The 21,704-nt window shown below is 46.0% G+C and overlaps 1 protein-coding gene across 4 annotated transcripts in view; it reads right to left on the bottom strand.

Annotated features, from left to right (window-relative positions):
- Positions 1-21,704, bottom strand: part of DMXL1 (Dmx like 1) — a 444,894-nt gene that overhangs the window by 113,382 nt on the left and 309,808 nt on the right. For all 4 annotated transcript variants that reach the window (XM_063964182.1, XM_063964179.1, XM_063964181.1 and 1 more), the window contains exons 24-28: positions 19,577-20,646; positions 18,679-18,864; positions 18,457-18,533; positions 17,372-17,502; positions 9,275-9,523 (exon numbers count right to left, since the gene is read on the bottom strand). In XM_063964182.1, the coding sequence (XP_063820252.1) occupies positions 9,275-9,523; positions 17,372-17,502; positions 18,457-18,533; positions 18,679-18,864; positions 19,577-20,646 (1,713 nt within the window). The remainder of the gene's footprint in view (positions 1-9,274; positions 9,524-17,371; positions 17,503-18,456; positions 18,534-18,678; positions 18,865-19,576; positions 20,647-21,704) is intronic.

Below are 21,704 nucleotides of genomic sequence, written 5' to 3'. Positions count from 1 at the left end.
TAGAATCCACCCGTGCTGACGTAGCACTACCTGAGATAGTGCTACTCCGACCTCTAACTGTTACCTGGACCTTGCCCTTATCAGGAGATCGTCCAAGTAAGGGATAATTAAGACGCCTTTTCTTCGAAGAAGAATCATCATTTCGGCCATTACCTTGGTAAAGACCCGTGGTGCCGTGGACAATCCAAACGGCAGCGTCTGAAACTGATAATGACAGTTTTGTACCACAAACCTGAGGTACCCTTGGTGAGAAGGGTAGATTGGGACATGGAGATAAGCATCTTTGATGTCCAGAGACACCATATAGTCCCCTTCTTCCAGGTTCGCTATCACTGCTCTGAGTGACTCCATCTTGAATTTGAACCTTTTTATGTAAGTGTTCAATGATTTCAGATTTAAAATCGGTCTCACCGAGCCGTCCGGCTTCGGTACCACAAACAGCGTGGAGTAATACCCCTTTCCCTGTTGTAGGAGGGGTACCTTGATTATCACCTGCTGGGAATACAGCTTGTGAATAGCTTCCAGTACTGCCTCCCTGTCGGAGGGAGACGTTGGTAGAGCAGACTTCAGGAACCGGCGAGGGGGAGACGTCTCGAATTCCAATTTGTACCCCTGTGATACTACCTGCAGGATCCAGGGGTCCACTTGCGAGTGAGCCCACTGCGCGTTGAAATTTTTGAGACGGGCCCCCACCGTGCCTGAGTCCGCTTGTAAAGCCCCAGCGTCATGCTGAAGACTTGGCAGAAGCGGGGGAGGGCTTCTGATCCTGGGAAGAGGCTGCCTGCTGCAGTCTTTTTCCCCTTCCTCTGCCCCGGGGCAGAAATGAGTGGCCTTTTGCCCGCTTGCCCTTATGGGGACGAAAGGACTGAGTTTGAAAAGACGGTGTCTTTTTCTGCTGAGAGGTGACCTGGGGTAAAAAGGTGGATTTCCCAGCCGTCGCCGTGGCCACCAGGTCCGATAGACCGACCCCAAATAACTCCTCCCCTTTATACGGCAAAACTTCCATATGCCGTTTGGAATCCGCATCACCTGACCACTGTCGTGTCCATAAACTTCTTCTGGCAGAAATGGACAGCGCACTTACTCTTGATGCCAGGGTGCAAATATCCCTCTGTGCATCTCGCATATATAGTAATGCATCCTTTAAATGCTCTATAGTCAATAATATACTGTCCCTATCCAGGGTATCAATATTTTCAGTCAGGGAATCCGACCAAGCCACTCCAGCGCTGCACATCCAGGCTGAGGCGATTGCTGGTCGTAGTATAACACCAGTATGTGTGTACATACCCTTTAGGATATTTTCCAGCTTTCTATCAGCTGGTTCCTTGAGGGCGGCCGTATCAGGAGACGGCAACGCCACTTGTTTTGATAAGCGTGTGAGCGCCTTATCTACCCTAGGGGGTGTTTCCCAACGCGCCCTAACCTCTGGCGGGAAAGGGTATAATGCCAATAATTTATTAGAAATCAGCAGTTTTTTATCGGGGGGAAACCCACGCTTTGTCACACACCTCATTTAATTCATCTGATTCAGGAAAAACTATGGGTAGTTTTTTCACACCCCACATAATACCCCTTTTTGTGGTACTTGTAGTATCAGAAATGTTCAAAGCCTCCTTCATTGCCGTGATCATGTAACGTGTGGCCCTACTGGACATTACGTTTGTCTCGTCACCGTCGACGCTGGAGTCAGTATCCGTGTCTGGGTCTGTGTCGACCATCTGAGGTAACGGGCGCTTTAGAGCCCCTGACGGTGTTTGAGACGCCTGGACAGGCACTAACTGATTTGCCGGCTGTCTCATGTCGTCAACAGTTTTTTGCAAAGTGCTGACACTGTCACGTCATTCCTTCCATACGACCATCCAGTCAGGTGTCGACTCCCTAGGGGGTGACATCACTATTACAGGCAATTGCTCCGCCTCCACATCATTTTCCTCCTCATACATGTCGACACAATCGTACCGACACACAGCACACACACAGGGAATGCTCTGATAGAGGACAGGACCCCACGAGCCCTTTGGGGAGACAGAGGGAGAGTTTGCCAGCACACACCAGAGCGCTATATATATACAGGGATAACCTTATATAAGTGTTTCTCCCTTCTATAGCTGCTGTATTATCTGCCAATTAGTGCCCCCCCTCTCTTGTTTTACCCTGATTCTGTAGCAGGACTGCAGGGGAGAGTCAGGGAGCCGTCCTTCCAGCGGAGCTGTGAGGGAAAATGGCGCTTGTGTGCTGAGGAGATAGGCTCCGCCCCCTTTTCGGCGGCCTTTTCTCCCGCTTTTTTTAGGAAAACTGGCAGGGGTTAAATGCATCCATATAGCCCAGGAGCTATATGTGATGCATTTCTTTAGCCATATAAGGTTTAAAACGTGTTTTATTGCGTCTCAGGGCGCTCCCCCCCAGCGCCCTGCACCCTCAGTGACCGGAGTGTGAAGTGTGCTGAGAGCAATGGCGCACAGCTGCAGTGCTGTGCGCTACCTTATTGAAGACAGGAACGTCTTCTGCCGCCGATTTTTCCGGACCTCTTCGCTCTTCTGGCTCTGTAAGGGGGCCGGCGGCGCGGCTCCGGGACCCATCCAAGCTGAGCCTGTGATCGTCCCTCTGGAGCTAATGTCCAATAGCCAAGAAGCCCAATCCACTCTGCATGCAGGTGAGTTCGCTTCTTCTCCCCTTAGTCCCACGATGCAGTGAGCCTGTTGCCAGCAGGTCTCACTGAAAATAAAAAACCTATTTAAACTTTTACTCTAAGCAGCTCAGGAGAGCTACCTAGCATGCACCCTTCTCGGCCGGGCACAAAAATCTAACTGAGGCTTGGAGGAGGGTCATAGGGGGAGGAGCCAGTGCACACCAGCTAGTCATAAAGCTTTTACTTTTGTGCCCAGTCTCCTGCGGAGCCGCTATTCCCCATGGTCCTTACGGAGTTCCCAGCATCCACTAGGACGTCAGAGAAAAAGGTTTAATTTAAAGTTTGTCAATATACTGTTTTGAGGAAACCTTCTTGAATCCACAGCTTTCTCAGAATCATTAAGCCTCCAGTTACAAGCTGACCAAATATCACACGTGAGCTTGCTTTCCCCTTTAGGATACACACATCAACTGCTTCCCCAGTAAAGAAACAAATATGTAGAATGCCAAGTCTACTGTGAGAGGCTAACCAGCATATTTATATGCAGAGGCTATATAGCATATTTTATAAGGTCAGATTCAGCCAGCTTCCAAATTAGACAGCATTTCATTATTATGATAATCACACTGGCATCCACTTTCTCAAACTTTGTCGTTACAGTCCAAATTTTAAGAATATCCATGCTTTGGTCCATATGGTTAAATCAAATTAAGTAGTTAAGTCACCTGTCTTACAATGAACTAAACAGATGGGTTTACCAGTCATCTTCCTAGCTATTTAATACAATACTTTCCTGGTTAATGAAAGATGACCTTTCATTTCATTTGCTTTATGTCAGTGCAGCAGACAGCTTAGGTCAGGTGTAATAGACACCAGTTTTCTACCTAACTGTACTGAACTTTAAATTAAATATACAGTATTGTACTTATGTGTAATTTCTTTATTAGGAAAAATAGGGATTTTTGTTTACTTACCGTAAAATCTCTTTCTCTGATTCCATCTGGGGGACGCTGCGCCGTTACTTGTGGGTTAGAGATGTGTGGTTGTGGAGTTTGGCACAGAACTATTAGAATCTAACTCCTCCCCCCTCTAACCCCTCCCATCTCCTTCCTGCCTAGCCAGTACCTCAGTTAACGTTTAGCCAAGCCAAAGGAGATAGACCGAAAAGAATCAACTGGTTAAACCAGACAAACATATGGGAGGGATCGCAGCGTCCCCCAGATGGAATCAGAGAAAGAGGTTTTACGGTAAGTAAACAAAAATCCCTATTTCTCTTTCATCCATCTGGGGGACGCTGCGCCGTTACTTGTGGGATTTCCCAAAGCAAGCTAATGAGAGGAGGGAGAAGTAGACGGCATAGCCGTCCGTAACATCTGACGCCCAACAGAGGCAGTCTCCAAACCAAAGGTATGAAAACGGTAAAAACTTTTTTTTTTTTTTTTAAACGTATGCACCGACGACCAGGTCGTCGCCCTACACAGCTGCTCAATAGATGCACCCCCGCGAGCAGCCCAAGAAGCTCCAACTCGAATGAGCTGGAATTGAGTCAGGAACTGAAACATCAGAAGACTGTTTGATGGTCGAAGTCACCCAACGAGCCACTGTGTTCTTGGAAGCCGGCCAATCTCGTTTGGACGCATCAATTAAAAACCAACAATGCATCCGTACGACAGATATGATCCGTACGAGATAATTAAACCGTAAGGCCCTAAGCATATCTAAAAGAACCAAATGGGGATCCTCCACGGAAGGAGAAGGATTAAACGCTGGAAGGACGGTCTTGTTCGCAGAACCACCCGGTCATCATGAAACACCAACAAGGGTGGTCTGCAATAAAAAAGGGAAAAAGCTGCCAATTGAGATCCTCGTCTTGCGGAGGCAATTGCCAATAGGAAAACAACTTTTTTAACGTTAGATACCGCTATTCTACAGATTCCAAAGGTATCAAATGGAGACTTCTGAAGAGCCGTAAGGACTAAGTGACATTCCCAGAGAGGAACAAAAGGTGGCTGAATCCGAAGAACTTCCCTGAAGGAACGTCTGAACTTCTGGAATGATAGATTTGAAAAAGAACCGACAAGGCAGAAACTTGACCCTCCAGTGAAGAAAGTCTCAGACCTTTATTGAGACCCTCCCGAAGGAAGGGTAACAAACGAGGGACTCTAAACAAATCCGGTGTTAAACCACTCTTTTCACACCAAGCAATGTAATACGCCACACTCTGTGGTAAATTCCATAAGTCACTGGCTTTTTAGCCTAAATCATCGTTTACCCAACAGAGCGAGAAAAAAACCTCTTTTCCCTTAAAAGTTGGATTCAAAAACCAAGCCGTCAAAGCCAGCCGACCAAACCTGGGTGGTGACATGGTCCCTGAATCAGAAGATCTGGTCGCAGAGGGAGTCGGAATGGCTCCTTGATGACCATCTTGCGCAGAAGAGTGTACCACTGTCAGCGTGGCCAATCTGGGGCCACCAGGATGATAGGAAGACCGTCTCTCTGAATGCGTTGAAGCAGACGTGGAAACAATGGCAACGGTGGACACACATATCCCAGTTGAAAGTGCCACGGCGCTGACAGTGCATCGATTAGAACTGCTGGAGGGTCCTGAGTACACGACCCGTAGAGAGGATGTTTGTTGTTGAGGCGAGACGCCATCCGATCTACATCGGGCATCCCCCACCGGGCTACTAGAGTCAGAAACACCTCCTGGTGAAACTCCCACTCTTCCGGAAGCACTGTGTGACGGCTTAAGAAACCGCTTCCCAGTTCTCGATTCCTGGAATGTGAATCGCGGATATGGTCGGAACCCAATGTTCCGCCCCTGTGAGAATTCTTTCCTTGTGGAGTAGCCTCGAGTGCCGCCTTGCTTGTTTATGTAAGCCACTGCCGTGGCGTTGTCGGACTGAATCCGCACTGGATGACCCTGAACCATGGTTCGAATCCGAAGAAGCGCCCACCGGATTGTCCTCAACTGTGAGATGTTGATCTGCAACTTTGACTGTTGACTAGTCCAGAGCCCTGGAATTGATGAGTCTGAAACACTGCCCCCAACCTCTGAGGCTGGCGTCTGTAGTGACCATCACCCAAGACCAAATTGTGAAAGGAACAGCTTTTGGTCACATTGGAACTGTGAAGCCACCAGCGACGCGACTGATGATTCTGTATAGACAAGCGGACCAGCTGCATTTCGAAATGAGGCCCTATCAGAGTCCAACATTGAGAAACCGGAGCCTGAAGGGGGTCGAGCATGAAACTTGGCATATGGAACTGCCTCGAAGGTTGCCACCATCTTGCCTAATACCTGCATGCATCGGAGAACCGAAACCACCGGTAAATGCAGCCATGCTCGAATTCTGGACTGTATGTCCTGAATCTTGTCCTAAGGAAGAACCACTTTCTGGTTGTTGGCGTCGAATAAATGTCCCAGAAACATCATTTTCTGGGAAAGAAGCAAAGAAGACTTCGAACAATTTATTATTCATCCCAATGACTGTAGAGTCTCTCTTGTGAAACGCAAGCTCTTGTGAAGAATTAACTCTGACGGGGCCTTGATCAACAGATCATCCAAATATATAGTCATGACGACTCCCTGACACTGCAAAACTGCCAGCACATGGCCCATGACCTTTGTGAATACCCGAGGAGTCGTGGATAGACCCAAGGGAAGAGCCTGAACTGAAAATGTCAAGGCCGACTGCGAATCTCAGAAGAGATTGATGGCCCGTCCAAATAGAGACAAGCAGATAGGCGTCTTATGTCTTAAGAGGCCAAATATCACCTTGGTTCCATGGTGACGATAATCAAGCGGATGGATTCCATCTTGAACTTTTGGGTTGAAATGAACTGTCCAGGTTGTCCACGAGTAAAATCCCCGACCCCTCTGCTGAGCGAGAACTAGAAGAATTTCTTCATTTCATAAAAGAGTGGCTGTTGCATGACGAAGAGCTCGACGTCTGGAGGGACCGCTTGGAAGAGGAGTGATGAACACACGATATGGGACTGGTTCCTCGAGATCTAACAAATATCCTCTGGATATGACCTCCGTCACCCACCGATCTGGTTTCGACAGGAGCCACACTTCTTTGAACTGTAGTAACCGAGCCCCAACCATCACTGATCCCTCCGGAGATCCTGAACAGTCATGCAGTAGGTTTGTCGGCAGGTTTACTTCTACTTCTGAATGCCTCTCTTCGTGGGTATCTGGAAAAAACACGAAAGGAATGGAAACTACCTTTTTCCTTGTATACGAAAGGACCGAAACCTTATAGCATTCGGTTTCGTAGGGGCAACTGGAAGAAAGGGCTCTTGCCCTCCTGTAGTATCTGAAATAATCTTCTTGATTCCGACCCCAAGAGAACTCACCTTTAAAGGGTACCGCCAAAGAGGTCTGTTTGGAGTCAAAATCGGCATTCCAAACCCGAAGCCGGTCTGTCTTCCTGTCACGGTCAAGGCAGAAATACGGGATTGTAGGATCAACCAAGGTCTTACCCACATAAGTAAGAGCTTCCGAAATCTGTTCTGCTAATTGAATGTCCGATGGATCGTCAGACTGCATTCCAGTTATGACCTGTGCTAGTCAGTCGTCTGCGGCCTCGAGGACCCAAGCGCCAGCTAGAATTGTGATAAAGAAAACAGATTTAGGCATTGTATCAATCTTCCCATCTGTAGGATCTTTCAACGTCACAGACAGTATAGAAGAAATAACCGTAGCTCCTGCTAAATGTGAAATGGGAGCGTCTACCTTTTGAGCTGTTTCCCAAAATCTCATAGCCTCCTCTGCAAAAGGCTATAGAAATTTTTTAATTTCTTAGGGCTTGGAAACGGGAATCCGGCTTAAGTCAGGGCTTCTTTTAAAATATCCCTGTTATTAAGAGTCTGAAGGATGGTGTCTATCTAACACCTAAGCTAGTAGAAAAATCATCCTCCCAGACCGAAACCTCATCCTATCTAGTTCCCCATTCTCCAACGGGAATTACTCCAACTCCTCCCCCAGAAAGTTATAGCGGGCAACGTCTGTGTCGGGTTTTTTTTTTTGTAGCAGAAGAACTGCCGGCAGAGTTTACAAACTTGTTTAGGGATTGAGTTAAATCAGCAAGACATCTGTCCAGATTTTGAGTCCACACCGGATGTTCCTGGCCTAGAAGACATAGTCTGATCCACGGAACCTCTCTGTTGGTCCACCACAGATGCACCAGAGCATGAAGCACAGAGGGTATCCGCGTCCGCCCATAATCCGTCTTGCCCATAATCTGAGCCCACAGAGGCTCCACCCGAGTCTGACCGGACTCAGTCACCGATCTAGACTGACGCAATTCAGAAATGGAGGGTAGTGTCCATTGAACAAGAAAAATAAACCAATCTTTAATAGGACTATAAATCCCCTATAACAGTGACCTAGCAGTGAACCCATAATGCTAGTGACACCTAAGGTGATGACTATTAGCTCACACTATGGCTAGAGAAACAAAAAAAACACAAATATACTTGCAGTTAGCTTATCCCCATTTGAGAAGACAAAGTGAGAAGTGCTGTTGTTTCTTATAGAAACTTCTCTCCGTGTTGCGCAGCACAGCGTCCCCTGTCAGCAGTAGAAGAAGATGGCGCCCGGAGCCCTCTGTACGCTGGAGGGGAGCGCGCGAGCTGCAGAGCAGGGCGGGAAGCCGTCCCTGTACAATTATGTAAAAGCCGCGGCTGCTTACAGGGAGAGACTACTAACCGGAAGTCAGTCTCTCCCGCGAGCCGCTGTACAGAGCGGCTTGTGGCTTGTACGGCAACTGAATGGAAGCCCCGGGGAGCGCGACACCACTCTCCCGGCCCCTGAGCAGTATCACTACCACAGCCCCTGACAGTAAACCCCCAAATAAAGTTGACTGTCCAGCCCCGGAACGAGTCCCGTGTTGGAGGAGAGAAGGTGGAAGGGGGAGGGGGGCGCGCGTGATAGTAGTGTATAGGGAGGCTGACAAAGGTAAAAATATATATAGTAATAGAGCGGACAGCCCAATACTGTCAGTGACAGATTGTGGCTGTGTACCTTATCCCTGCCGCATCCTGTGTAGAGTAAAACGAGGCCCCAGTGACCGGAGTGTGGTGGCCTCCAGCGGCAGTGCAGAGTGGAACAAAACTAACTAAATCCACTCCAGCAGTACCTGCCACCCGTAAACAGGGACTAGGTACTTCAGAAAAGTCTAAAAATAATAAAAACCTCACTATCTAAGGAGAAAGAAAAGAACTGTGTCTGTACTCCACAGGCACAAAACTAAGACTGAGGTACTGGCTAGGCAGGAAGGAGATGGGAGGGGTTAGAGGGGGGAGGAGTTAGATTCTAATAGTTCTGTGCCAAACTCCACAACCACACACCTCTAACCCACAAGTAACGGCGCAGCGTCCCCCAGATGGATGAAAGAGAAAACATCTACATTCAGTAAAGAACAGATTGATTTGTGTTTAACATGCAACCATGTTACAATGTGATAATACTAGGGCACAAGAGCATACAAAACATCACAAAAACACAAATTAAAAAAACAAACCAAAAAACCCAACAATATGGCCATCCATACATTTACACAGCATTCCGCGTTATACCAGCATTTCCGATACACCAACAATAAATGTCTAATTACTTATTTAGAATGAACTAACCTTTGACTGGTTTAACAGGCATTTGTCCTCTGCATGGAATTCGAGCTCCACCTCCGAAGACTGCAGACCACATTTTGTCACTCAAAGGATGGGCAACAATGCAGAACAGCTCTTGGCTTGAGTGAGTGGCTAATCCATGGATGAACAGGCTCAGGTACACAGCAGTAAGGATCTCGCACAACAAGATAGTAAGGCCAGGTTGGGTTTCTTCTCCAGCAGAATTCAGTAGGCGGATTAAAGCACTGATCCCTACAGTTTTAGGAGAAATACAGTAAATTATATTCAAGCAAGCTCAGGTGGTCTGTTTTTAAAAAGAAAAAATGTTAACAAATTTTTAGAATAGAATACAATGTTTGTTCCCAAATGAGAAGCCATTGAGATGCATATCACAAGGTTCTGTAATAGAACATAAAGAAGACAAACCAAAAAAACAAAACCCCACAAAACATAATTCAGTATTTACTGTAATTGATCTACTCAATTTTTACAATGTACAGTATAGGTAGTATTTTCATAAATGGTACCTAGAGTTCTGTTTTAATACAAAAATAAGATTTTACTTACCGATAAATCTATTTCTCGTAGTCCGTAGTGGATGCTGGGGACTCCGTCAGGACCATGGGGAATAGCGGCTCCGCAGGAGACAGGGCACAAAAGCAAGCTTTTAGGATCACATGGTGTGTACTGGCTCCTCCCCCTATGACCCTCCTCCAAGCCTCAGTTAGGTACTGTGCCCGGACGAGCGTACACAATAAGGAAGGATCTTGAATCCCGGGTAAGACCCAAACCAGCCACACCAATCACACCGTACAACTTGTGATCTGAACCCAGTTAACAGTATGATAACAATGAAGTAGCCTCTAAAAAAGATGGCTCACAACAATAATAACTCGATTTTTGTAACAATAACTATGTACAAGTAATGCAGACAATCCGCACTTGGGATGGGCGCCCAGCATCCACTACGGACTACGAGAAATAGATTTATCGGTAAGTAAAATCTTATTTTCTCTAACGTCCTAGTGGATGCTGGGGACTCCGTCAGGACCATGGGGATTATACCAAAGCTCCCAAACGGGCGGGAGAGTGCGGGTGACTCTGCAGCACCGAATGAGAGAACTCCAGGTCCTCCTCAGCCAGGGTATCAAATTTGTAGAATTTTACAAACGTGTTCCCCCCTGACCACGTAGCTGCTCGGCAAAATTTTAAAGCCGAGACCCCCTCGGGCATCCGCCCAAGATGAGCCCACCTTCCTTGTGGAATGGGCATTGACAGATTTTGGCTGTGGCAGGCCTGCCACAGACTGTGCAAGCTGAATTGTACTACAAATCCAACGAGCAATAGTCTGCTTAGAAGCAGGAGCACCCATCTTTTGGGGTGCATACAATATAAACAGCAAGTCAGACTTTCTGACTCCAGCCGTCCTGGAAATATATATATATATATATCTATTTTTAGGGCCCCGACAACGTCTAGCAACTTGGAGTCCTCCAAGTCCCTAGTAGCCGCAGGCACCACAATATGTTGTTTCAGGCGAAACGCTGACACCACCTTAGGAAGAAACTGGGGACGAGTCCGCAGTTCTGCCCTGTCCGAATGGAAAAACAAATATGAGCTTTTTTTAAGACAAAGCCCCCAATTCTGACAATCGCCTGGCCGAGGCCAGGGCCACAACATGGTCCCTTTCCATGTGAGATATTTCAAATCCACAGATTTGATCGGTTCAAACCAATATGATTTGAGGAATCCCAACACTACGTTGAGATCCCACGGTGCCACTGGAGGCACACAAGGGGCTGTATATGCAATACTCCCTTGACAAACGTCTGGACTTCAGGAATTGAAGCCAATTTTTTCTGGAAGAAAATCTACAGGGCCGAAACTTGAACCTTAATGGACCCCAATTTGAGGCTCATAGACACTCCTGTTTTCAGGAAGTGCAGAAATCGACCTAGTTGAAATTTTTTTCGTGGGGCCTTCCTGGCCTCACCCACGCAACATATTTTCACCACGTGTGGTGATAACGTTGTGCGGTCACCTCCTTCCTGGCTTTGACCAGGGTAGGTATGACCTCTTCCGGAATGCCTTTTCCCTTAGGATCCGGCGTTCAACCGCCATGCCGTCAAACGCAGTCGCGGTAAGTCTTGGAACAGACAAGGTCCCTGCTGGAGCAGGTCCTTTCTTAGAGGCAGATGCCACGGTTCCTCTTGGAACAGACATGGTTCTTGCTGAAAGCAAATCCCATCTTAGCTCCCGAGGCCATTAGTCCTCCGTGAGCATCTCTTGAAGTTCCGGGTACCAAGTCCCTCTTGGCCAATCCGGAGCCACGAGTATAGTTCTTACTCCTCTACGTCTTATAATTCTCAATACCTTGGTTATGAGAAGCAGAAGAGGGAACACATACACCGACTGTTACACCCACGGTGTTACCAGGACGTCCACAGCTATCGCCTGAAGGTCTCGTGACCTGGCGCAATACCTGTCCCGTTTTTTGTTCGGGCGGGACGCCATCATTTCCACCTTTGGTCTTTCCCAACGGTTCACAATCATGCGGAAAACTTCCCGATGAAGTTCCCACTCTCCCGGGTGGAGGTCGTGCCTGCTGAGGAAGTCTGCTTCCCAGTCGTCCACTCCTGGAATGAACACTGCTGACAGTGCTATCACATGATTTTCCGTCTAGCGAAAAATCCTTGCAGTTTTGACCACTGCCCTCCTGCTTCTTGTGCCGCCCTATCTGTTTACGTGGGCGACTGCCGTGATGTTATCCCACTGGATCAATACCGGCTGACCTTGAAGCAGAGGCCTTGCTAAGCTTATAGCATTACAAATTTGCTCTTAGCTCCAGTATATTTATGTGGAGAGAATTCTCCAGACTTGATCACACTCCCTGGAAATTTTTTCCCTGTGTGACTGCTCCCCAGCCTCTCAGGCTGGCCTCCGTGGATACCAGCATCCAATCCTGAATGCCGAATCTGCGGCCCTCTAGAAGATGAGCACTCTGTAATCACCACAGGAGAGACACCCTTGTCCTTGGATATAGGGTTATCCGCTGATGCATCTGAAGATGCGATCCGGACCATTTGTCCAGCAGATCCCACTGAAGAGTTCTTGCGTGAAATCTGCCGAATGGAAGCGCTTCGTAATAAGCCACCATTTTTTACCAGGACTCTTGTGCAATGATGTACTGACACTTTTCCTGGTTTTAGGAGGATCCCGATTAGCTCGGATAACTCCCTGGCTTTCTCCTCTGGGAGAAACACCCTTTTCCTGGACTGTGTCCAGAATCATCCCTAGGACCAGCAGACGTGTCGTCGGAACAACTGCGGTTTTGGAATATTTAGAATCCACCCGTGCTGTCGTAGAACTACTTGAGATAGTGCTACTCCGACCTCCAACTGTTCTCTGGACCTTGTTCTTATCAGGAGGTCGTCCATTTTCTTTGAAGACGAATCCTCATTTCGGTCATTACCTTGGTAAAGACCCGGGGTGCCTTGGACACTCCAACGGCATCGTCTGAAACTGATAGTGACAGTTCTGTACCACGAACCTGAGGTACCCTTGGTGAGAAAAGCAAATTTTGGGACATGGAGGTAAGCATCCCTGATGTCCCGGGACACCATATAGTCCCCTTGTTCCCAGTTCGCTATCACTGCTCTGAGTGACTCCATCTGGATTTGAACCCTTGTAAGTGTTCAAATTTTTCAGATTTAGAATCGGTCTCACCTAGCCTTCTGGCTTCAGTACCACCCTATAGTGTGGAACAATACCCCTTTCCTTGTTGTAGGAGGGGTAATTTTATTATCACCTGCTGGGAATACAGCTTGTGAATTGTTTTCAATACTGCCTCCCTGTCGGAGGGGGACATTGGTACAGCAGACTACAGGAACCTGCGAGGGGGGAAACGCCTCGACATTCCAATCTGTGCCCCTTTGATACTACTTGTAGGATCCAGGGGTCCTGTACGGTCCCAGCGTCATGCTGAGAACTTAGTAGAAGCGGTGGAGGGCTTCTGTTACTGGGAATGGGCTGCCTGCTGCAGTCTTCTTCCCTTTCCTCTATCCCTGGGCAGATATCTTATAGGGACGAAAAGACTGAGGCTGAAAAGACGGTGTCTTTTTCTGCAGAGATGTGACTTAGGGTAAAAAACGGTGGATCTTCCAGCAGTTGCCGTGGCCACCAGGTCCCATGGACCGACCCCAAATAACTCCTCCCCTTTTATACGGCAATACATCTTTGTGCCGTTTGGAATCTGCATCCCCTGACCACTGTCGTGTCCATAAACATCTTCTTGCAGATATGGACATCGCATTTACTCTTGATGCCAGAGTGCAAATATCCCTCTGCGCATCTCGTATATATAGAAATGCATCCTTTAAATGCTCTATAGTCAATAAAATACTGTCCCTGTCAAGGGTATCAATATTTTTAGTCAGGGAATCCGACCAAGCCACCTCAGCTCTGCACATCCAGGCTGAGGCGATCGCTGGTCACAGTATAACACCAGCATGTGTGTGTATACTTTTTAGGATATTTTTCTGATAAGCATGTGAGCGCCTTATCCACCCTGAGGGGTGTTTCCCAATGCGCCTTAACTTCTGGCGGGAAAGGGTATACCGCCAATAATTTTCTATCGGGGGAAACCCACGCATCATCACACACTTCATTTAATTTATCTGATTCAGGAAAAACTACAGGTAGTTTTTTCACCTCACACATAATACCCTTCTTTGTGGTACTTGGAGTATCAGAAATATGTAACACCTCCTTCATTGCCCTTAACGTGTGGCCCTAAAGGAAAATACGTTTGTTTCTTCACCGTCGACACTGAAATCAGTGCCCGTGTCTGGGTCTATGTCGACCGACTGAGGTAAATGGGCGTTTTTACAAGCCCCTGACGGTGTCTGAGACGCCTGGACCGGTACTAATTTGTTCGCCGGCCGTCTCATGTCGTCAACCCACTTGCAGCGTGTTGACATTATCACGTAATTCCATAAGTAAGCCATCCATTCCGGTGTCGACTCCCTAGAGAGTGACATCACCATTACAGGCAATTTGCTCCGCCTCCTCACCAACATTTTCCTCATACATGTCGACACACACGTACCGACATACAGCACACACATAGGGAATGCTCTGATAGAGGACAGGACCCACTAGCCCTTTGGGGAGACAGAGGGAGAGTTTGCCAGCACACACCAAAATGCTATAATTATACAGGGACAACCCTTATATAAGTGTTCCTCCCATATAGCATTTAATATATATGTATATCGCCAAATCAGTGCCCCCCCTCTCTGTTTTAACCCTGTTTCTGTAGTGCAGTGCAGGGGAGAGCCTGGGAGCCTTCCCCTCAGCCTTTCTGTGAGGGAAAATGGCGCTGTGTGCTGAGGAGAATAGGCCCCGCCCCCTTTTCGGCGGGCTTCTTCTCCGGAGATTGTGAAGTCTGGCAGGGGTTAAATACATCCATATAGCCTCAAGGGCTATATGTGATGTATTTTTCGCCATACAGGTATTCTACATTGCTGCCAGGGCGCCCCCCCCCCGCGCCCTGCACCCTCCATGATCGCTGTGGGAAGTGTGCTGACAGACAATGGCGCACAGCTGCAGTGCTGTGCGCTACCTGAGGAAGACTGAAAAGTCTTCTGCCGCCTGGTTCCGGACCTCTTCAATCTTCAGCATCTGCAAGGGGGTCGGCGGCGCGGCTCCGGGACGAACCCCAGGGCGAGACCTGTGTTCCGACTCCCTCTGAAGCTAATGGTGTCCAGTAGCCTAAGAATCCAATCCATCCTGCACGCAGGTGAGTTGAAATTCTCTCCCCTAAGTCCCTCGATGCAGTGAGCCTGTTGCCAGCAGGACTCACTGAAAATAAAGAACCTAAAAACTTTTTCTAAGCAACTCTTTAAGAGAGCCACCTAGATTGCACCCTTCTCGGACGGGCACAAAAACCTAACAGAGGCTTGGAGGAGGGTCATAGGGGGAGGAGCCAGTACACACCATGTGATCCTAAAAGCTTGCTTTTGTGCCCTGTCTCCTGCGGAGCCGCTATTCCCCATGGTCCTGACGGAGTCCCCAGCATCCACTAGGACGTTAGAGAAAGTACAACAACCATACTTGGCCATTATGTGAGTAGTGTGAAAATACTAGGGCTACTCAAGATATGAGTGAGGCATACAAAACTTGCTTTCTAGGCCTGTGGGTGTGTAAGGCATTAACACACTTGAAATTACTACCTCAGTGTTCTTCATCTGTGTTTGTTCTACTTTGTGTACGATTGTTTTTTGTGTAATTTCTGATTTCATAGCGTTACAAAGCTTTGTGTCGATTTACAAGAAAACAGACGGGGGCTATGATCAGAGGTGGTAGAGGCTAATACAGTAGAGCAATTTAAACATGCATGGGATAGACACAAGGATATCCTCACAAAGAAATAAGGATCAGATAAGGTTTGGGGTAAAAATATGGTACAAAAGGGGTAGACTAGATGGGCCAAGTGGTTCTTGTCTGCCATCAAATTCTCTGTTCCTATGTTACCAGACCAATATAGGAGTGTAAGTGAAGTTCTAAACGCTTTTTACACTTTTTCTGTTTCCTCAGGAATAACGTTTACTCTACTGAAGATAATCCTATACTGCTTTTTGGAACAAAGACATTTGTTTTAGAAAATGCCCTCATCATCCTTTAGTCGACTTTTTTCACATAATTAGTCTTCTAACATATAGGGCAAAAAACTGCACATCTCCTCCTAACATATCTCCTATCAATCCCTCACATACAAGGCCATCTCTAATTCCACTGCTCACTACATCTCCAACCTCCTTCTCCCTTTATACTCCCTCCCGCCTGCTACAGTCAGCCAATGACCGCCGCCTCTCCACCGCCCTGGTCACTGCTTCACATGCTCGTGTTCAAGACTATGGCCGTGCTGCACCCCTTCAGTGGAACGCACTCCCCCGCTCCATTAGACTCTCCCCGACCTTGCAAAGCTTCAAACGGGCACTAAAAACCCACCTATTCATGAAAGCATACCCTCCCGATGCATAACCCAGTCCTGAGGCCGCACCTCCACCCCCTGCCTCATGCCATGAACATCTCCGCTTTGCTTGCATACTGCCATCAGGCTACCTCCCGCTTGCTTGCACCTCTTGTCATCGGTCTGTCGCCCCTCCCCACTAGATTGTTAGCTCTTAAGAGCAGGGCCCTCTTTCCTCTTGTTATCTTAGCCCTCATCGCGAAACATTTCACTAGCAGCTCTTCCCTACTCAATGACCATCTTTACCCGCTTTCTCTCCTGCTGGTAAAGGCTCATCTCCATCTATGGCCACCAGCCCCTAGTAGTACGATGATCACTCCCTCAATACTTACATCTTAGCTGTATTATGTCTTGAGAATGTGTGGTGCTCTTTTTACCTGTACTCCTATTTCTGTTATTTATTTACTGTATTGCTATGTTTTGTCTCCCTGTACTGTCCTTTGTACGGCGCTGCGAAACACTTGTGGCGCCTTATAAATAAAATGTAATAATAATAATAACAATAATCTGATATGTGCATGCATAAACCATGATAAAAATAAACCGGAAGAACATGTTTGTTTGGTTTTACTTGCTGTTCTAAATCACATTTTTTATTTGATTTTTTTTTTGTTCCATATTTTGTAATTAAAAACATTTATCTGGCAAAGCATGTGTAAATGTTTAATACCATGTGTTATGACAATCCTGTTTATGTCTATAAGTAAAACATTATTTTGACAGAAAAAGGATCAATTTAATTAGCCGCGAGGTGCGAGTTTCTTGACAGTCATAGGTGAACTATGATGATGCAAGGTCATGGCAATCCCTGAAAGAAATACACCTGCCCCCCACTTGCCTGGGAGCCAAAAATCTCCCAGGTAACTGAAATGCTAAACTGCAAAGAACACCAGCAACATAAAAGCACCATTATAACAGGAGGCCTTGATGTTACGTAGATGACAGGAAAAGGGGTAAAGGGCTAAGCGTTACTTAGCAATTAAGTGGGTGTAATTACCTAGTTAGTGAGCGAGTGAGGTATAAAATAATTACCTGGCCAAAGAGCAGGAGAGGTGTAAAATAATTACCTGGCCAGTGAGTGGGAGAGGTGTTTGGTATCACTGCTTCATCCAAGCTTGTTGTTCTCAGTGGTTGCCTTTGGATAAGCAGCACACTTTGGTACACCATGCCTGTAAATGGATTCGTTGGCAAAGAGGAACTGAAAAAAATAAAAAATAAATTACACCAAAGACTTGCAACAACAATTATATGCTTTAGGTCACGGGTGCCCAGACTTTAGTAAACTTCTTATAAAATCTCTCTCTCTCTACAGGGATGAAAATAACTTAAATTGAAGACCGTTATCGTGAGGCCATTACATCCCAAGAAGACAAGATCTCATCCCCCTACCATTCCCTTATCCAGCAAATAGAGTGTAGATCAAGATAACTGGACATAAATAGTCCCCCAGCGACCACAGAAGTGCAGCGAGGGAGCAAGAGGTGCCACCGATAGCGCAGTGTTCACTGGACCTGATAAAACTACGTGGAACAGCATTCCACGTGAGCTGTCAGGAGACAGTGGGGGTAATTCTGAGTTGATCGCAGCAGGAACTTTGTTAGCAGTTGGGCAAAACCATGTGCACTGCAGGGGAGGCAGATATAACATGTGCAGAGAGAGTTAGATTTGGGTGGAGTGTGTTCAATCTGCAATCTAAATTGCAGTGTAAAAATAAAGCAGCCAGTATTTACCCTGCACAGAAACAATATAACCCACCCAAATCTAACTCTCTCTGCACATGTTATATCTGCCTCCTCTGCAGTGCACATGGTTTTGCCCAACTGCTAACAAAGTTCCTGCTGCGATCAACTCAGAATTACCCCCAGAGGCCAGTGTTGGTACATTAGCACTTAGCACCATTTGCAGTGTACTGGTCAATGCCCCATCATCGACTACTTGGGCACCACAGTTTAAAGCAGGATAACGGAAAGACTGTAGAATATTATTAGTAGCTATTACAGATTATAGGCTGTATATTGCTTATATTTATATAAATGTAGGATACAGAGGCAGTTGCCTAAACAGTGTTGGTTAATGTCTTAATGTATCATACTAAAAACATTTAAAATTAGGAAATGTTTACACAACATAGCTATATACATATGTGCTGTACCTGTTGGCTTGTCCTCCACAAAGACACTGATAGATACAAGCAGAAAGGGATGCAGCTAGAGTATGCATTACGTAAATCTGGAAGAAAGCAATAGAAACCTCTGCACATTACTGCAATTTGCACTTGTATAAATCAGGCCCATTTTTTCAAATGCTAAAGACAAATTTTGCAATCTAATCTATTCTAATTAATTTAATCTATTTAAGGTCAATGACCGCTTACCTTGTTATGGCGGACATCGGGATGAGGGGGTGAATCGAGTTTCACTATGGCGTGTAATATATCATGGGTTAAGTTGGTGAGATGCAGTAAAGGGTTGGCCACAACAATTTTGGCACTAGCTGTGCAAGCAAACAGAAGTGGAATTGAAGTCTGCTCTGTCTGAGGATTGGAAATCACTACACAATCCTTAAAAAAAAGAAAAAAAAGAAAAGAAATAAGTTATTGACTTAATATGATGCAAATAAACATCTGAATAGTATATGTAAGGGAAAAAATGACTCATCACTTAAAGCCCATCAAACAGAACAGAACATACAACCTATAATAATGACAGATTCAGACTTAGGTGGATATCCAATTCGAGGTGAACCAACATTGGGTGCGAAAAACTGTTTTCCGATGTTTCACCAATATTTTTATTTTTTTATTTATAGGCTATCCAATTTGGATGGCCTATAAAAAAAAATAGCTTTCCTCCCGAAAACACACAGGTTCAGTGAAACTTGTGTGTTTTCGGTAGAAATAGCCATGTTTTCATATGAAAACAGGTCTGTTTCCAGAGTTTTGGTTTCGCCTACCCGAGCCAGCTCATGCAGGCTTATCGAGGCTAATAGGATTGCCCCAGGTGATATCGTTACCTGTGGTAATGTACCGCGGGTAAATGGATATCCCTGTTGGTCGCACGCAGATATACAAGTGATGTATATAAAATGAATCCATGCAGTTGCAAGTAGTTTTGTCACATCACAATGCAATTAAAACACACACTAGAGCGAAAAAGACGCTTGGTGCAAGCAGAGTAGCAGGGGACCTGATGAGAAAGGATGTTTGATGCGAATGCAGCGATAGTGTATTAAGACACATTTGTAGATCTCATTTAAAAAATAAAAAAAAATACCTGCTGAGATTCTTGCAGAAGCAATATTAATTCCATTCGTACAGAGGCCAGGCCACCACCATGAGACCCATGGAGCACACAGAAGCTCAGGAACATCCTTAATAGCGACTGGAATTTTAGCAGCCATTGACGTCTCTGAAGAAGTTCATTCCTCTGCTTTGGATTTGCTTGGTCATAGGAATTATCGGAGCTGTCTTCATAAGAATATCCATCAGCTGCTGCAGGCTTCAGCTCTTCCAGATTAGCATTGTAATCACAAATCTTTTGAAGAGAAACAACTGCTCTTTCCAACCAACTATACAGCTGATATCTCAGCTTGCCACCATCAACTTCATAACCAGTGGATAACGTCCGTAGTTCACCAGTGAGAATCTTAAGGCATGCTCTAAATTTTAACTGTGCAGCAATCACATCTTCTGAGGGACTCAGAACATCATTTTCATCAGTGCTCGTAGATTCTGAGTATGTAGTCATGGTTGCCCCAGGTAGAACACTTTCTGTGCTTTGTGAGTGCTGTAAATCCTTCATTGATAAACCAGATTCTTCCGATTCATCAGGATCACTATCCCAGGTTAATTCCAAAGGCTCGTCCTCAATTACCATTGAGGACTGGCTAAAGTCAAATGAAAGGGCAGAGCTTGACTGCTTCTCTGAAGACAAGTCGGATACACCATTGACCACAGGGCTTGCCCAATCAAAATTACAGGCCAAGTCTTTCTTCTCTTCCAGCAAGGGAGACAATGGTGTGGTCACCTTGCTTGTATCCATGAAACTTGAAGTCCGAAGCAGTGGTTTTGACCGTTTTACTACCTTGGGCATTTTTGATATTACTTCAAGTGCCAACATTGGACATCCAGCTTTTAAATGAGCATGTGCAGTGGTAAAGAACAACCTCCTTTCACCAAGGTTAATTTTGTCAGCCAAACCATTTTCAATAGAGAGATGCAGCTTCGTAGAAGAGGACTCAGAAGCTTCAAAATGTCGTCTCAATATCATAGGGTGTGTTCTTAGAAAATTGTAGAAATTGAAGACTGATGGATCACAACTTGAGGACAAGCTCCAGGTATCATCTGTTATACAAACAACAATGTCAAACTGCACACACTGTAATGCATAAAGAAAAACCACCAGCACAGGTTGAGTATCCATTATCCGAAATGATACAAAATCCGATAATGTATTGAGCAATTATTGAGATAGTTGGAGCATTGCTCTATGATGGTTCAGCGTACACAGCCTTTGTTTCATGCACAAAATTCTTAAAAATAGTGTACAAAATGATCTTCAGGCAATGTGTATAAGGTGCGTATGAAACATAAATGCATATCATGTTTAGATTTCAGTCCCATCCCCAAAATATCTAATCATGGTATGCACATATTCCTAAATGTGGAAACATTTTAAATCCAAAATACATCACGTCCGAAAGCATTTGGATATGGGAGACTCAACATGTACTGCAAACTAAAACAAAACCAAAAACCCAATTTCATGTATAATATATTAAAGCAATACAGAATCAAATGATTTGTAATGTGCTTGCTACTAATGCTGTTACATGAAAAGCCAGACATGGTTTAATTATCCTTATAAATATAACTACCCTGGAGCTAAATAAAAAAAAACATATTTGGTGATGTGTAGGAGGATCAACTATATTATAGTTCAGTGAAGATCAAAACAATTTTGTTAAAAAATAAATCAAACTACCCACACAGAAGCTCGGGGCCTGATTCAGACAACGCACTGGATCACTATTGCGATGATCTATTGCCGTGTAAGGCATCGGAGTGAGCCTAATGCTGCATTCAGATCGCAAAAGCCGGATCCTACCCGGTAAGAGAAACGTGTACTTACCGGGTGGGATCCGGCATTTGCGCTCTGTTGCTGGCTTTCCGACCCGGCAATATACCGGGTCGGTTGCCATAGCAGCGGAGGGTGCAGCAGGGGCGGAGGCGGCGCCGGGAGATGAGCTCATCTCCTGCGCCGCCTCTGCCTATGCTGTGAATGGGAGCCGTGTCGCATCGGAACGGCTCCCATTCACACTGCACCTGACCCGGTAATCAACCCGGTAATAACCCTTCTTTTTTACCGGGTTGAATTACCAGGTCAGGCGACCCGCTAATTC

The sequence above is a fragment of the Pseudophryne corroboree genome, chromosome 1, assembly GCF_028390025.1.
Source record: "Pseudophryne corroboree isolate aPseCor3 chromosome 1, aPseCor3.hap2, whole genome shotgun sequence".
NCBI classification, from domain to species: Eukaryota; Metazoa; Chordata; class Amphibia; order Anura; family Myobatrachidae; genus Pseudophryne; species Pseudophryne corroboree.
Note: the sequence above shows the minus strand (reverse complement) of the source record. Positions and strands in the feature narration are given on the sequence as shown.